Source organism: Meles meles, chromosome 10, assembly GCF_922984935.1.
Source record: "Meles meles chromosome 10, mMelMel3.1 paternal haplotype, whole genome shotgun sequence".
Lineage (NCBI taxonomy): Eukaryota > Metazoa > Chordata > Mammalia > Carnivora > Mustelidae > Meles > Meles meles.
In genome coordinates, this window is record NC_060075.1 from 22,887,015 (window position 1) to 22,905,322 (window position 18,308).

General features: G+C 41.2%; 1 protein-coding gene across 5 annotated transcripts in view; it reads right to left on the reverse strand.

The window, feature by feature from the left end:
- The window catches only part of NRF1 (nuclear respiratory factor 1), a 147,764-nt gene that overhangs the window by 36,563 nt on the left and 92,893 nt on the right, over positions 1 to 18,308 (reverse strand). For 4 of the 5 annotated variants that reach the window (XM_046021184.1, XM_046021183.1, XM_046021186.1 and 1 more), the window contains exons 6-9: positions 10,689 to 10,847; positions 9,666 to 9,863; positions 8,954 to 9,055; positions 2,362 to 2,519 (exon numbers count right to left, since the gene is read on the reverse strand). In XM_046021184.1, coding sequence (XP_045877140.1) covers positions 2,362 to 2,519; positions 8,954 to 9,055; positions 9,666 to 9,863; positions 10,689 to 10,847 — 617 coding nt within the window. Of the gene's footprint in view, positions 1 to 2,361; positions 2,520 to 2,802; positions 5,152 to 8,953; positions 9,056 to 9,665; positions 9,864 to 10,688; positions 10,848 to 18,308 lie in introns of those variants that run through there. The other variant, XM_046021187.1, reaches the window with a different exon arrangement.

Below are 18,308 nucleotides of genomic sequence, written 5' to 3' on the forward strand. Positions count from 1 at the left end.
TCTCCTTGCCTTTAGAAATAAGCCCTGGTCCTTACACTGAAGGGAGCCAGAATGTGCCTCATATTTTCCACTATGTACAGGGTTCCCAGGACACTCACACTTCATTGGAATATCCAAGGTTGTGCTCGCTTCGGCAGCACATATACTAAAATTGGAATATCCAAGGTGCTGGCTCAGTGCAGTCAAGTTTTGCTGGTCTTTAATGGTGGCCCGTTAGGCTCCATGTCACAGTGAGGGGTTACCAGACTAGAGGGAGGTTTGGCCATGACTTTTAGGCAGTTTCTCTGTGTGTCCTCTCTCAAAGGATGGAGTGGGGTTGGGCCAAAGTGCAAGGGGTCAAATAAGACTTTCATGTTACTGAAAAGCCACATGGTTCAATGGGCTAAGAAAAAAGTTTCAATCCCAGGTCACTCGGGGACTCAGTGAGGACCCCTGGGAGGTGTGTGTGTTCCATACCTAATCAACCACACTCTGGCCACATTCCCTTCAAAAACTCAGTCACTTTATCTTCACTCTCACTACTTTAGTTTCCAATCCTTTAACAAGGCACACCTGGCCTGCCTCTTCTTAACTGGCCTTCTATTTCTAATCTCTTCTCATTGTAAGGAATTCTGAATAGACAAAATTTAAAATGCAATTTAAATGATAACTCTAATTCCTTTCTTTTTTTAGAGGGGGGCAGAGAGAGACTCTTAAGCAGGCTCCATGCCCAGGGCGGAGCTCCATCCCACAACCCTGAGATCATGACCCAAGGGAAAATCGAGAGCGGGACACCGACTGAACCACCCAGCAGTCCCAACAGCTCAATTCTTGAAGTGCTCAGTACAGTCGGGACACCTGATCAGAGTTTTGTATATATCATCTCAGTGAATCTTTTCAATTCTATATGATGAAAATTATCCTTATGATGAGGAGACCAAGATCAAATGGCTAAATTTCTCAAGATCAAATGGCTAGTAAGTGGCAGAGTTTAGAATCCAAACCTGAACCTGTGTGACCTCAGAACCTTTTCAGCCCCCATACTATACAGCCACATGGAAATCATTCCTACCTAAGCCTATCAAGGCTTTCTAGTTATCTCTCTCAACAAATCTAAACTTTGGGTGGTTTTTTATATTTTGGAGGAGATGATGCCCTTCCTCTAATTTCTACAACGCTCACGGACTGTACTACACAATTCAATAGTGAATTGTGCTGAGTAATAGTGTTTACTAAGTGTTTTACTTAAATCAATCTCCCCAAAGATAACCATATGACTTCTTTGAGGGCAGACATTGTATCTCAGAGTCCTCCTTATTTAGGACTTCACCCAGTGGAGTGCAGGCCAGTCAGAAGAATTCAGGGACTAAATGTGAGGCTAACAGCTGCTGCACATAATGGGGACCACATCCTTACCATATGGCAGCACTGATCTAAGGATCTTGCGTGCACTTTCTTTCTCAGTTCTCATAATACCCCTACAAGGGAGCTATTGTTACTACTCGCATTTTACAGAAGAGGAAAGCCTGGGCACTGAATTCAAGTAACCGATCCAAGGTCAAACAGCTAGTAGGGGACAGAGCTGCAGTGTAAACCCAGGTGGTCTAGCTTCAAGACCCACACTCTTAACTATTAGGTAAAATGCCTGGGTCCCTTGAAAATAAAATTATGTTAGCAATGAAAAAGAAAAAGAATGATATAGGGATGATCTCTTCTATCAACAACCAACAGAAGGAACCAAGCAGGGAACGATATAGTTTGGGAAAATCTCACTGGAGTATCCCATTCTGCAGCACCTTTCCTAAACATACCCGAAGAAAAAGATTTCAATTATTTTTCCTAAAAATCTAAAACTCAGCTCAAAGTCACTGATAAGCAGGGGAAACAAATTTCCTGAAAAGCCAGTAAAATCAGCTCTCGACCAGCCAAAACATGGATTAATGCCTCTAACAAAAAGCAGTTTCTTTTGTAGGCGTGAAAGCATGACTAAAAGCAATCTGTTCTGTGGGGTAAATGGAAAATCAGTCCTGAAGCTTCTTGCTTTATTATATCCTTTGGTCCCTTTAAAACCCCAAAATACTCAAATCTTGCTGTTTTTGGTCTGATAAAGGGTACAAGATAGGAAACAGCAAAACGGATCGATGGCCCTCCAGTAGCACGCTTGAGCTGGAAGTCGAAGGCTGGACTGGTTGCTGCGGGGTCGGGTGGGGCAGTAACGGGGTGAGTGAGGCTGATGAGAAGCCAAAGGACAATATGCTAGGGACCAAGAGTGTTAAGCTCCAAACACCATTTGTGACAGACTGAGGTACAACATCTCTCTTCACAACCCGCAGGTAGGGACAGATTCACCATCCTCATTTACTTCCCCAGCCCTGCCTCCACCTGTTGAGCGCCATGGTGACTGTAGCTCCCTGTTGCATCTCCTGAGAAGCTGCCACCGCGGCCTCTGCCAATGATGCCACCGCCTGGGTGGCCTCTGATGCTTGCGTCGTCTGGATGGTCATCTCACCTCCCTGTAACGTGGCCCAATTTTGTTCCACCTGAGGCAGAAAGGACATGACAGTAAAGAATCAAAGTCACAAAAGGAGTATAATGAACTGCTACGTGCTCAGCCAAACACACACACACATTTTTAAATTAACATGACCTACAATGTACAGGACAGGGTTTTTAGTATGCTATCTTTCGTGTCTAAAAAAGGGGATATTAGAATACATATTTCAATTTGCTTATATATGCACAAAGAAATTCTGAAAGGACACAAAAGAAAATACTTTCCTCCATGTATGGGGGCTGGGAGGGAAGTTGTGGGAAGAGGTTGGATAGGAGACAGAAAGCCAGATTTTCCAATGTATACTTTCAAATAATTTTTGAATTATCTGAGCCATATCAATGCAATACCTACTCTTTTGAATTCTTTTTATTAGGTAATACATTACTATGGCTCAGATTAAAATAAATTTGAATAAACCATAAAATTCAAAAGTTAGAATTTCTGAACAGACAGTAAATATAATTCTAAAACTATTCAAATGATACGAAAGGATATGCAATGCCAGTATTCTCAATCTTTTGTCCAGATGTGACCACTGTTACCTATTTCTTATGTGTCTTTGCAGGGATATCCTCTCTCTGTGCAAGTATATTTACACGCATACACACTCCCTCCTATTTCCCTCTTTCTACACCCTTGTAAAAAATAAAAATGGCAGCTTATTCTATGTTATCTCTTTGGGCCTTGCTTGTTTCACCCACAATACATCTCCGAAGTGATTCTATTCTGGAACATATAAAACTGCTTCATTCATTCATGATGCATAATGATGGCTGCACAGCGTTTGCAGTATATAAGCACACCATGATTTATTTAACCAGCCATCTTTTAATGGGCATTTAAGACGTTTCTAGTCTTTTGCTCTTACAAACAGTACTGTGAAGAGTATCTTTACGTACTATGTTGTATATTTTATGGGAGTCTATTTACGGAGTAAATTCCTAGAGGTGGGATTGTATATTAAAGTTATTTTATATTTTAATTTTTGATGGAAACTGCCAAATTCAGGAAACTTTAAAAAAAAATTTTTTTTAATGTAGCAAAAACTGCTTTCCTTTTAGTGGAGAGGAATTACGAAGAAACAAATTAAACACACACAAAAAATTATCTGGTGAGAGAAGAGACTAGAATTTAGTTCTGTGAGATCAAGGACAGGGGTTATCTTGGCATTGGCATTAACATTTGAGGCCAGATGAGTCCTTGCTGCAGGGGGGCGGGGTAAGGGGGTGTGGGGGGGTGTGTGGGTTTGTCCTGTGCATTCTAAGATGTTTAGCAGTACCCCTGGCTTCTGCCCACTCACTAGATGATAACAGGACCCTCCCTAGTCATGACAATCAAAAACATCTCCGGACATTATCAGATGTCCGGGGCAGGGGCTGTACCCTAATTGAGAACCACTGCTTTTAGTATAATGCTCTGCATTTCGAGATTTCTCAGTCCTGGATACCTGTATCTAGCTACTTCAGTCCATTTTGCTCAGTAAGTACAGTTGAGTAATTATTCCCCCTCAAAAACAAAAAGCAGCAGGGGCAGTGAAAGCAATTTCTATTCGAAATCTGGGTGGTAATAAATCAGTGCGCTCAGGTACAGTATCTCCATGGACTGGGGTCTCAGGACGTTAGCTGTGCTCGCTGGAGCTCCTGGGGCTCCTGATCACATGGGTCAGGCCCAGAGAGTGAAGAGCTTGTGCTTGCAGGTCAACTGTGTCCCAAAGAAAGTGTCCCAAGCTCAGGAGAGGCAGATACTTAAAGTGCCTCCTGCTTTTCTATTACCATACTGAGAAGAGGACAGTGCTTTTCAAAATGCTTGTCAAAAGCCTCCCAGAAAATGGGACATTCCTTTGAACTGCCGTAGTACTCGCCCTGAGTCCTCATGGGCAGCGGGCAATGCCAGCACACCTCCGGAGCCCATCTCTAAGACACGGAGACAGCCCATTTCCTCCCTGCAGAGCTGCAAGGTTGCCCACTCAGGAACTCACAAAACTCTGGCTTCAACAAAAGAGTTAATATCTCTTTGATTTCATTACTCTGGCGAGTGTCACTGCAAGTGATGCCACTTTTAATGGCAAGTTACACTGCCAATTTGTAGATGGTCTATGATTCCCCTCGAAACACCAGCCAGAGCTGGCCAGGCCCTGTCACCTTCTGCCATTAAACAGTCTTCCTCTTTCCAGATCTGCCCCTCTGTATTTTTGCCCATCCCACTGCAGAGCTGGGCCTGTGCGGCTCTCCCAATACTCAGACTCCAATGGCAGCAATTTAATGTATACACATTTAGTTACAACTGCATTTGTAGCAAAAATGGTATTAGAAAGTTGCCATATACAGTATACTTTAAGGAAGTTAAATTATATGGCATGAAAGATTAATGGATGGTGGCAAAGGGTAGAGAGGAAGTAGGAAGAAGAAGCAGACGAAGAGATTTCTATTCAGAATAATGGCAGGTGGTAAATAAATCACTTGGGTGTTAACATTTCTTTGGAATTTCCTATTCTTCAGTCTCAGTGCTTTAGTTGTATTTGCTTGAGCTCTTGTTGCTCTCCCTTTCCATCTGTTGGGAGCCACTGTGTGGTTATCTATGCCGGATGTCACCATGTCCCAGAGAAAGGGCCCCAAGCCCTAGGAGGGAAAGATATTCAGAGGATGTACAGTTAGCATCAATGCTTTTTTGAGAGACCCACTCCAATGAGGCCCTTCAAACTGTGGTTACTCGGTCCCTCTAGCTACAGTGAACCACTGAGGCCCGTCCACACGCTCATGGAGCCACGCACTGCATGTGCTGTTCCCTTTGATGGGAACGCAACTCCCACCCTCACTTCATCTGACCTCAGGGGAACCTGAAGGAGCCTAGACAACTTCTTCCACTCCCCTGTGGTCTAAGGCTCAGGACCTCTCCCATGTCCCATAGCACCCTGGGCTTTCTTCCTCTAGATCCTTACCTCATCGTCTTTGTGCTTTGATGTGTCTTTTCTCTACCACCTACCTGTGTGCTGTCTAAGAGCAATAGACAATTTTCCTTTGTCTATCAAATCTACAGTAAATGGCACAGGGCTCAGAAAGTGTTTACTGAATGGCAGGATGGAGAACATATTCCTTTATTCATGTTTTCCTGCTTGTACTTCAGCCTACTTATATTTCAGGTACCTGATATTCATTGAAAAAACCATCTAGAATAAGTCATGCTATTATTACATGTGGAATGGTTCAGCTTAAAATTCATGTCTTCAATTCGTGTTTCTTCTTCTAACAGAACCATATATACCATTATGATCAGGTACCATTCTATTTCAAAATTTGACTTCTGACACTTTAGTGCAATGAATATCACCACTACCAATTGGTGGTCTTAACACACGACAGGATAAATTCTCAAACCCATTTGCTTTTGTAAGTATGCCATCAAAACTGAAATTATTTAAATATTTTGAAATCAAGATAGTTTATTTCATATTATTTTAAAATTCTTTCCTTGTTCCTTTTTTCTTAAAGTAGGTTCCACGCCCAGTGTGGGGCTTGAACTCATGACCCTGAGATCAAGAGTCGCATGCTCTTCTGACTGAGCCAGTCAGGTGCCCCAAAAGTCTCTCTTCTTTTAAAGTTTGTGTATTCATGTAAGAAATCTCTTCACCCAACATGGGGCCCGAACTCACAACGTGGGCCCCAAACTTACTGAGCCAGCCAGGCACGCCTATTTCCTTGTTCATTTCTAAATGTCTATGTAACTTATAGTGTCTATGTAACTTATAGCATCTTTAATGAGTTTTAAGGTGACTAAAGTTAGAGATTTTTGTTTCTTTGCAGCTATGGGTAACCCTTGAACAACACAGGTTTGAACTACATGGGTCCATTTGGGGGGGGATTTAAAAAAAAATACAGTGTAGTACTATAAACATGACTTCTCTTGCTTATTTTTTTTTAAATACTATTTTCTTCAGCTTGCTTTATTGTATGAATATAGTATATAATACATATAACATAAAATATATGTTAATTGTGTTATCAGTAAGGCTTCTGATCAATACTAGGCTATTAGTAGTTAAGTTCTGGGGGAATCAAAAAGTTATATGTGAACTTGACTGCAACGGGGGTCTGTACCCCTAACTCTCATGTTGTTCAAGGGTCAACTGTACTTAGATTAGTGGGTATTCTCAGGACAGAGAGTACTCAAATAGATTTGGGAGACCATATATTACCAGAAGAGACTGGCCCCCAATGGTCCTTCTAATAAATTTAACTAAATGCAACTAATTGGATGTTGAAGGCAGTGTAGTCTAATGGTAAGAGCTCTCACTGGCAAGCTTAGGATAACAAAATGACCTCACAACTTCTTAGAGGTATCATTTATTTTTGTAAAGTACTTTCTCTTCCTTATAAGAAAAGATGCTAAATATAAGGCCATAGGATGTTTTTACTGAATCATCTGATACAATGTTTCATTAACTTGATGTGGTCTTATCTGCCCTAAGCAGTGAGATATCTTGAGTAATTCCAGTTCTTAGGGCTCAAAACTGACATGCTAACAACCATGTCAACATCAGGAGGAATGAGAAGGCAAATAAATCACACTACAAAATCTAAAACATTTTGTCACTTTCTGAGATAACCTGTGCTGCTTCTCTTCATATCATTTTTGTCTCATTCTAAGTGTGCAAAGAGTTACATTTTTTTTAAAAAATTTGTATGAATTTGGGTATTTACCAGCAGGCTGTTTCTGTCATTCACCCATTCCTACAACAGATGACTAAAAATGATGTGCTAAAAATGCCACAGATAAGTCACTGGGATTTTTTTTTTTAATTCTTCATATTTTTCTGTGAACTTCTGAATTAACTGACCACTATATATATGAAGTTATTTAGTAAAGTGGGCTTCAAAGAATTCGTCTCTAGGAAAGTGTTTAAGAAACAATGAGCTGCTTTCTTTAAATAGTATCAGGAAACATTTGCTAGGTAGATACGGTTGATAACTTTGATTAAGTCAGAGAGTAAAAAATCTTGTTAATGTACCCACCATTGTCTTTTCTATCTCTCTCACACATCAAGTTCTAGTGTTGTCTAGTGTCCTCCAGTTCTAGCATCTGGGGACTGATGGATTTTTCCTTCCGCTAATCCACACTTTTACATGATGCTTATATACTTACAAGAGTAAATGTCCTGTTGACTGTCACTTTTCTATACTGTAAAATCAACTGCTGTTCCTGCCCCCAAACCTTCTCAGACTCCCTAGCTGGAAACATTCTCTCCTGAAGGCACAGACCACTTTGCAGCATCTACAGCACGGACCAGAGTTCATCTACGGAGACACTTCTCTCCCCCACACAGCGGAGAGACAGGAGGAGCATCTCAAGAGCAGGGTTCCTGTGCACGCCACTCCACACATCTAACACGTCAGCGTAGCACAGCAGGGGCTCATTTCCTGCTGGCCGACCGGGGAGCCTGGCTGTGTTTCTCTTCATCTCACTAGCCATGAGAACTTTCTCAGTTCTCTCCCTTTCCTGAGCTGTACACATGAAAATGACTTTGTAGTGTTCTGAGTGGAAATGCCCCATGGTTGTGAATAAGGGTGAGATAATATTTTTAGCTTTATTTCTAATACTGCTCGTTGATATTTGTTAGCTATTTTTCAAGCTTCAGGGTTATACCACACTGGTACCTTAGAGGAAAAGCCCACAGTGTCTTAATGAACCCTTTCCTGAACCTCACAAATAGCTCAGGCTTCAGAGCCTGGACAACATTTTCCAAATGCATTACTCAGCTTCAATCCTTTGTGACTCTGGGCAAGTCACTTAACCTCTACATGTCTCAATTTTCTCATCTATAAAGTAAAGAATCTATTCTTAATAGGGTTGAGCACTTAGCTTACCAAGTGCTCAATTAAGGTTCACTACCTTTAGGTTAACATCCCATGATTATCTTGATTTTGGTAGAGAAGGATTTTCTCATAAAGTCTTTCCAAAGGCATATTTAAAATATAGTAAATCATGGCCACTGATTTACAAATATTTTTATCCCTCCAAAGAATTCTTTAGTAGCTCCAGTCTTAATGATCAAATTTTTTTTAATAGAGCCCAATGATTAAATCTTTGGGATTCACAGCATAAAAGTATTACATGGATATTGTGTATTATACAATTGTGTATTTCTATTGTGTATTATACAAAATGCCATATTGCAAATATAAATATAAAATTATAAGTTTCTGACAGGTCTATCATGAAGATCTATGAATTTCAATTATTAAATTAATATACACAGCATAAGATATTTTGTAAAACTGTCATGGCCTGATGTTTTAAAAAGCTTAACTAAAATAATGCTACAGATGTTGGCTACCCGGTCTTTTTAATCTTCTGGACCCTAACTACTCCCTCACCTATACATTTAAGTATTTAAGTCAAGGCAGACCAAATCCTCTTTCTTACCTCTCCATCAGCCACTGCAGAGTAATTCACTTGGGCAACAGTGACTGTGGTTGGCAATTCGGAAGCATCAGCCAATGTGGCTACTGTTGCCCCTGTACCAACCTAAAGACAAACACAGAGAGTGGTGTCAGCGGATGGATCCTTCTACCTCTCCTTTATTCAGAAGTTAAGATTCATGGTAATCCCAAATTCAGCACAGATAATGATTAATACGCTTTGTAATGTGAAATGAGTTACTAAAATCATATCTCAGACACTTACATGAGTTTCAGAATTCTATTTCAACCCAATAAATCAATATTAGAAGCTATCATATTTCACTACTGGTAACTAGCATCAATCAACCAACTTTCTACTTTCACCCCGTTTTGAATTTTAGAGGTTCCCCATCTACCAGCAAGTTGAGTTTTACCTCAGGAGAGGCAATTCAGAAGGAAGAGCTCCTGTCCCTGACAGAATGAAACAGTACAAAAGAAGCCACTTTTACAGTGCTTTGTTTTGAAAATGTCCAGAAAAAGTTATCGATGGCTCTGTATTTAACAAATTGCAGACATTTAAAATCTTGTTAAAAAATCAATTTCAGATAGAAAGACTTTGGGGAGCTATAAAAAGTTAACTAAGAGTTTGCATGACGAAAACTTTCTCCAGTCTGAGGTGAGGTGCCCACCGATCTACTTCACAAACCACAATCTGATAACATATGTTTACTTACCTGGATAAGTGAGACAGTGCCATCAGGGTTACTAAAGGTCTGGACTACGGTCTGTGATGGTACAAGATGGGCTATACTGTGTGTAGTTGTGGCCTGTGTTTGTGTTTGCTGATCTTCGAAAGCATACAAAAGGTCCTCCCGCCCATGCTGTTTATAACAGTTTTTAACTATGGTCCGTAGTGCCTGCGTCCATGAAACCTGTCACCAAAAGACCAGACAAGCACCTTAAAGTCACAAAGAATGTTGGTTATTCAGCCCTACTATGGAATAAGCAGGTATTATTTATCAAACCAAACCAAACCAAGCCGGTACAGAATAAGCTCCCTTAGGGTTATTTCCCTTAGACCCATTGTGGCACAAAGAAACTCAGCACCAAGCATCAAAGATTTCCCACTAGATTCCTTCCCGATCAAAGTCTGGTTTAGCTTTTGGGTTTTATACTCTTCTACCCTGAGGCCAAATCTTAAACTTCTCACAAAAGAAGGTTACTCTTTTGTCAAGAATTTTATATTAAGATTCTCAATAAACTTCCAGGATAACTAAAAAACAATCTGCAGAAAAAGCAAGGGATAACATCTAGTTGAGTCCATCTTTTTAAAAAAAAGAAGTATCATTATCAGCAGCCTCAACCAACTTGTCATCTCTTTAATTCTATATTTATATTTTTCAACAGTGGTTCCTGCTAACCAGAAATAAGGACATTTCTAAGTCTTCAAAGTGCTTAATACTTTTTCTTAACGTTTCTGCAATTCTTCCAAGCACCTCATAATATTAAAACTGCTCCAAAAGGCAAGTAGGCAGAGAGCACAGTAAACTCATGGTCCCACCCGAGTCTTTATAGAGATGAAGTGATGGAATGGGAAAGGCTATAAATCAGACAACAGCAAGCCTCTCTGGGAGACAGGTTCGACTTTCAAACATATATTTTTAGACTTTTTAGCATAAGAAGTGGAATCCCCAAAATCGAGGTAGTTGATTCAGAGTAGAAAAGCAACAGGCGACTCAGGTCTGAGAAACCCTCACCCTCTGCTTTTGCTCTTCTGTGCGGACATCGCTCCGGACATTCGCCCATGGGATATCTTCAGGCCACCAGATGGGCTTGCAGCTTTCTTTGCCCCAGCCTGGTTTTCCCCGACCCGTGGAGTACTTGAGCATCTCTGGAATAAATGCCCGCAGCTGGGCCTAGAAGAGAAGAGTGTGGTCATCAGCAGTCATGAAAAACATCTGGGATGTGCCTGTGTCTTCCACCAAATTTTTTTTTTTTTTAAAGATTTTATTTATGTATTTGACAGAGAGAGACTCAGTGAGAGAGGGAACACAAGCAGGGGGAGTGGGAGAAGGAGAAGCAGGCTTCCCGCTGAGCAAGGAGCCCGATGTGGGTCTCGATCCCAGAACCCTGGGATCACGACCTGAGCCAAAGGCAGACACTCAATGGACTCAGCCACCCAGGCGCCCCTCCACCAAATTCTAAAATAATAAAACAGAGAGCTTTCCTGGAGGGTCTCAGAGAATTCCAAGATGTGAATGATGAGAACCCATTGTTTTCCACAGGTTACCATAGCTCCATGGGGGGCTGAGAATTATACATATGTCGGTGAAGCATGCCCTAAGCTGTATTTCAATGACTTGGCCCTAGAAGATCAAGAATATCAGCCACCAACTGTGATTTCTTCCTAAGATACTATATGGATGCTATTTCCCTCATTTCCCTTCTACAGCCTTCCACACATTTAAGATGTCAAACAAAGACGATGTGTTTTCAATATTGTTCTGGAGGCAGTAACCAGGGCAAGCAGATCAGAGAAATAAGAGGTGAGGAGCAGGTAGAATCATCACTGTATGCAGATGATACGACCATGCATCTGGAAACCCCAGAGAATCATATGAAAAACTACCATAAACAATGAGAGCATTCAGGAAGGTGGCTGGTTACAAATGGAAGGTAGGCTCTACTTAAGAAAAAGGGAAAATAACCCTAAAGCTTTTCCAGAACGTTTCTGGTATGCTAGGCCCATGTCTGTGAGTCGGACATACATACAGAGTAATCTTAAACACAGTGTGGACTTCATCCAGATTTATTTCACAAATCGAATCCAGACCAGGCAGGTGTTAAACCAGAGACAACTGCCATTCTCCTGGCACAGTAACCACATTGAGCATGTACGTTGGAGGGGACGGGGAGCTTACTTTGTGAATACTCTTAATTGCTGACGATAATTTTTGGCAAGAGAAGCAGTTTATCAAGTTATAATGTTCCTCCCTGGACCTACTGCTTTCCTTTTAACCTCTGCAACACTCCAGAGAGAAGCAGCATCCTCCAACTAAGGACACATCCACACTGCCCCAACAGCTCAAGACCAAAAGGAGAAGGCAATTTTAGCAATGGGTCACACCCAAGGACATGAGCTTGTAGCAATAAAAGAGAAAAAGAAGCCCGAAATGGGAATGGTCAAGTATTAATGGGAGAATGAAGGCAGCACCACTTCTGTATTCAAGAGCCTACTGAGGTATCAGGTGTTCTTATTTGAATATTATTTCACCAGAAGCTGACACCAATTATTATATAATAGGAAATCATGAACCCAAATCAGTAAAGCTTCCCAGAACAAGGAGAGCTCTGGTTGACTGTGTTTACATCCTCAACCCTTTCACCTCCCCAAGTCTGCCTCTCCCAGACAGTCTCCTGCCTACAGGATATGATATAATACACTCCATATATATTTGGCTCTGCGGCATCGAGCAGTAGGCTAATAGAAAGTATCCATTTGCAAACCCAGGCTATCAGCTGGCTCATGAGGTCACTCCTCCAGTTATTTTAAGAAAGTGCATCTCAAAGTCATTTTCCCTTTATCCTGCTTTCCTGGGAGTCGGTCTTTTTCTTGCCTCAGATACAGAGAGAAGGAAAAGGCTTAATCCTCACACACAGTATTTGCTTTTCTTCAAGGATGGAAAAAGAAAAAAACAACAATGGCTTTCTCAGATGCAAAATAAACTGATACCACACACTTTCACAAGTCTCTCTTTTCTTTTAAACCCAATAGCACTCTCCAAAAGGAGAGTTCTGTATATCCAGACCGGGCAGTCTGGAGATAACCATATAAGGCTCAACAGCTCTAAATTAACATAAGACTACAGTGTTCAGAAAGAACTCGCCATCAGAAACACTTGGCGGACAGAGACCACTCCAGTCCTACCTGGAACTCCACACATTCCCTGATTCTGACGACTTTCAGCTTTTGATCCCACACCCATTCCCATCATAGTTTCCCACACCCCTCAGCTCTGGGGCACCCTGGCACCTGGTGACGGACACCTTCCATCCTGTCTTGCTTTTTGGCTCTCTCACATCAGGCTCTCACAGGGTTGCAAGGACTCACAGGTTATAGGAAGGGTGGGCAGAGCACCGACCTACACACTTAAAACCCTCCTCTGGGGGCGCCTGGGTGGCTCAGTGGATTAAGCCGCTGCCTTCGGCTCAGGTCATGATCTCAGGGTCCTGGGATCGAGCCCTGCATCAGGCTCTCTGCTCCACGGGGAGCCTGCTTCCTCCTCTCTCTCTGCCTGCCTCTCTGCCTACTTGTGATCTCTCTCTCTGTCAAATAAATAAATAAAATCTTTAAAAAAAAAAAAAAAAACCCTCCTCTGCCTTCTCTCCAACCACCTGTCTTAGTCTTTGCTAGTAGAACCCTACTTTTATTCCCTAGACAGCCAAGCTCAAAATCTCAGTCAGCTTTACCTCTTTCCTTCAACACCCATCTAGTTACTCATTGCAAGTTCAATTCTTCTTTGAAATGTCTGTGCTCTCCATCCCTTCTTCTCCACACCCACCTCATCCCCATTCCTAGCCCAAGGCTAGTGCATCCTTCTAGTTGACCTTTTGAGGACCAACACGTTCTCCCCTTTCTTCCTCATCCCTTGCATCCCTGACAGGCAGGTTTCTCAAAATGCTAACTTTTTTTTTTTTTAAGATTATATTTATTTATTTGACAGAGAGAGAGAGAGAGATCGATCACAAGCAGGCAGAGAGGCAGGCAAAGAGAGTAAGGGAAGCAGGCTCCCTGCCGAGCAGAGAGCCCAACGCGGGGCTTGATCCCAGGACCCTGAGATCATGACCTGAGCCGAAGGCAGAGACTTAACCCACTGAGCCACCAGGCACCCCTTAAATGCTAACTTTTAAATGGCCTCTCACTACTAGCAACCAAACTAGACTCCTCTGTCTGGCTCTTCCAGCCCACCACAATCCGGCCACCCAGCACACTCAGTTCCTGCTAATTGCCAACAGGCAGCCTTGGTCCTATTTCGGTGAGTCTGCATTATCTTAAGAACTGACCTCATTTCTGCTTCGGTGCCTTTCAATTTGTTCCCCTTACTGGAGCACCTTCTCAAGCTACTACTCCAATGCTGACACTCATTCCTTATTTGCCCAGCAAATCCCACATTCTTTGTGAAATATTTCCTGACTACTTCTCGAGTCAACTTCTTGTCAATCAGTAGTAAGAACACAAGCTCTAGACTCAGAGAGCTGGCTCTGAACCCCAGCTCCCTCTGAATCTTAATTTTCTCAACTGCAAAATGATAATGTAAGCATACAGGGTCAATTCAAAGGGTCAGAGATAGTGGGGATATACACATGTTGCATTGACTTAACAGCAGTTTTATTATTACTTCAGTCATCAGCTCTTTTCTCAAATTCAAAGAAAAAGTCAATGTTCTGAAACAGTTTTCTAGTACTAAACACACCGTGGTGTATGGAAAGGCATTTATCCTGCATTTTTCATGTCGGGTATGGGGGTATGGTGAAAAAGGTGGAAGGAGGCAGAAGAATGAGTTTATATGTATCTATGTAAACATGGTTGAAGATGAGAAATAAAGAATGCTGGAATCAAAAAGTGACCATCAGGGCCAATTCCGTGTCCTGAGGAAGCAAGCTGTTACCAGCATGCCACAATGCACAGATGGCTCAGGTGATTTGCTCTGTGGGATCTTGGAGCACTTAAAAAAAAAAAAAAGTGTACAAGCAGATTACGAATGGAGTTGTCAGAAAATGGGACTCAAGTGTAATCATTAATTAGAAGAGAGAATGAGAACTAGGCAGCCTGTCAGAGATGTTCCATGTGCTAGAAATCTCTGGATGGGAAATGTCTCAAAGTCTTGGGAAGAAGAGAGTAGGAGAAACAAGCAACAGATGGGGAAGGTTGCATCCACAGGCAAAACTCCATCAGAAATTTTAAAAATGGGACCTGAGTGAAATATAACTGCTGGTATACAAGTTCTAATTCAGAAGTAGATTTTAACTTTTTACTAATTATCAACTGTATGAATTTGCCCCCATATCAAAACAAGAGGTAAAAAGTGCTTTCTACTGGGGCACCTGGGTGGCTCAGTGGGTTAAGCCTCTGCCTTCGGCTCAGGTCATGATCTCAGGGTCCTGGGATCGAGCCCCACATTGGGCTCTCTGCTCAGCGGGGAGCCTGCTTCCTCCTCTCTCTCTGCCTGCCTCCCTGCCTACTCTGTCAAATAAATAAATAAAATCTTAAAAAAAAAAAGTGCTTTCTACTATAAAAGTTCACTTTTATAGTCTGTACATTTGGGGAATAAAGATCATTCTTTGCTTTTAAATGCACAGAAATGATGTGACTTCACTGAAAAAGATGATCTTCCACCAGACTATTATTTAATACTGTCCCAAATAAACAATGCTCAGGCTAAAAGGGACTATCAATAAGGGGAAAATGAATTATTCAGTATAGAAAGAGTTAAATGATTTCTTTCCAGAATTCAGCACTGTGCTCTCATTACCAGTTGGATTAATTACTGGTCCTGGAGAGTTTTGGAAACCCAAGCTACTCAATGTGCTTGTTAGGGAAGGTTTGTCTTTAATCCCCAGAGGAGACAATCAACAGGATCAGCAAAGGTAAAGCCTACCCTCTCAGGCTGTTCTTTAATTGGGCCGCAACAAGCTTTCCCAATCTCTCATTCTGATTTAGGGTTCTCTATGGGCTTAAAGTGCCCTGCTTGGTCAGTAAACCTACCCAGACCAGCAAACAGTAGAAAGTACCACTCCTTCCAGGGCACATTCAGCAAAAAAAATTATAAATTCCTGCTAGCGTCAGTCAAGAGTAAAGATTATGTGGAAACCATAGATGTTTTTTAAAAAGATTTTCTGAAATTCTAAAGAGTTTAATCCACCCAAAATGAGAGAATTCTCACTGTTAGAAATTTTCCACTTATAAATTCAGTAAATTCTTTGCTGTCCAATAATGCATTACCCTTATATATTTCCAAATGCCCATCTTCTCTCATTCTATCTTTGCTTATACCAGAGTCTAGGATTTTTGTGGCCCCTGGTGTCTATTTTGATTCAGTTACCAAGAAAAGGCTTCTCAAAATGTTTGCCAACTCCCCCTCCACTACAAAGATGAGATTATACATAAAAAATTTCAAGCGAAAGCTACTGAAATAAAACTGTGCTGGCAGGTGATGTTTTCTTTTTTGTTTTCTTTCTTTCTTTTTAAAAAGGATTTTATTTATTTATTTGACAGATCACAAGTAGACAGACAGGCAGAGGGAGAGGGGGAAGCAGGCTCCCCGCCCAGCAGAGAGCCCGATGTGGGGTTCGATCCCAGGACCCTGAGACCATGACCTGAGCCGAAGGCAGAGGCTTAACCCACCGAGCCACCCAGGTGCCCCGCAGGTGATGTTTTCTATAGACTACAGGGAAACAGGAATGTGGCAGAGGAGGAAGACTGGGGAATTTTCAGACTGTGCCTTCATGATTTTAACTTAAAATCATGACCTTTCAGGTCAACAGATTCAGTTACATTTAAATTGATATTTAAAGGGTATTAGAAAGCAAAAGCAAAATGATTTTTTTTTGTTTCTACCACCAACCTCTGTTCATAGAGATAATGAAAGTGACTTTCCTTATTAGAAACGCCAATCCTATATCCTCCATTCCCTAGTAGCCCCAGAAGAAACACTGGCTCCTTTTAATCTCATTTCCCCATAAAACACATTCCCACAGAAACATGGGAAGAACAAGTTTGGAAGGAAAGATAAGTTCAGAGAATAGGAGGGAAAATCAATGAAGACACTTATTTCGAGACTCTTCTCTCAAGCCAACCCTTCTGCTGTCTGTCTTTGAACCCCATCAACCTACCAAACTGCTTCCTCGTGCTCATCAAATTGCTCTTAAAATTCTATCTTCCCTTTGAAGGAGTTTCAGATTGGTCCGTTTCTGCTACCTCATCTCAGCTGTACTCTTCTGTACAAAAATCTAAATAGACATCCACCTTTCCTCTCCATCCACCTTTCCCAAAGCAGTTACCTGTCAGCAGCAGAATATCCCTACCTATACACCAAATTCTATGCATTTACATGAATATATGATGGAAAGCACAGTTTTATTTTTTTAATTTTTTAAAAAGATTTTATTTATTTGACACACACACACACACACACACACACACACAGAGCACAAGCAGGGGGAGTAGTAGGCAGAAGGAGAGGGAGAAGCAGGCTCCCTGCTGGGTGGAGAGCCCAATGCAGAACCTGATCCCAGGACTCCGGGATCATGACCTGAGCCAAAGGCAGACCCTTAACTGACTGAACAACCCAGGTGCCCCTGAAAAGGAGTTTTATGTGATGAAAGAAAACACAAATGGTACCATATTGTACATATTTTACTACAAATACACTTTTTCCACTCAACATATTGTCACAGAGATCATCTCGTGGTAGTGCAACTAGAAAAATCTCATTTTTTAAAAAGTAGTTCCCTAGTATCCATGATATAGATTTTCCGATTTTCTTTAACCATTCTCCTGCTGATAAGCATTTAGGTTATTTATAGTGCTTCTAAAAATGTTTCTTTGTGCACAGGTGTGGGTTTCTAGCAGGGAAGTGAAATTGCTGGTTAGGAGGCATATGCATTTAATTTTTTTTTTTTAAGTAGGCTCCATGCCTAGTGTGGAAACCAACTCAGAGCTTAAACTCACAACCCTGAGATCAAGAATTGGATGCTTAACCTACTGAACCACCCAGATGCCCAACCTACTGAACCACCCAGATGCCCTTGCATTTAACATTTTAACAGACACTGCCAAATTGTCCTCCAAAAAGTGCCAACACCACTCCCATTGGCACAATACCCATAGTTTCCAAACCCTCCCTCAAATTTTATTACCCAGCTTTCTTATTTTGATTCATTGAATGTGGGGGAAATGGTAATTATTTTAATTTTCATTACGTGAAATTGAGAATCTTTTTATACATTTACTGATTTTCTTTTGTGAATTGTTCAGAATGCTTTACTTATTTTTCTAATTATCTCTTTCTTATTAATCTGAAGGAAGTATTAATCTGTTCTGGATATTACCTACACTTTGCCATATAATCTGCAAATATTTTCCTTTAGTCTAGTTGTATCCTGCATATAGAATTTATATGCCTATTCCCTTCTATTAGTATTCCGAAACGTGTCATTATTCTTTTACTCTACTCAATATATGCTTTCATATTTCATATTCAATACTTTTGTTACCAATAATTTTGTTAGTCTCTTAATCTCATCCTGCCTATCTAGTATTTACAAAATGTCATCATATACATAAACATTTTTTGATAACTTAGATGGCAGAAAAG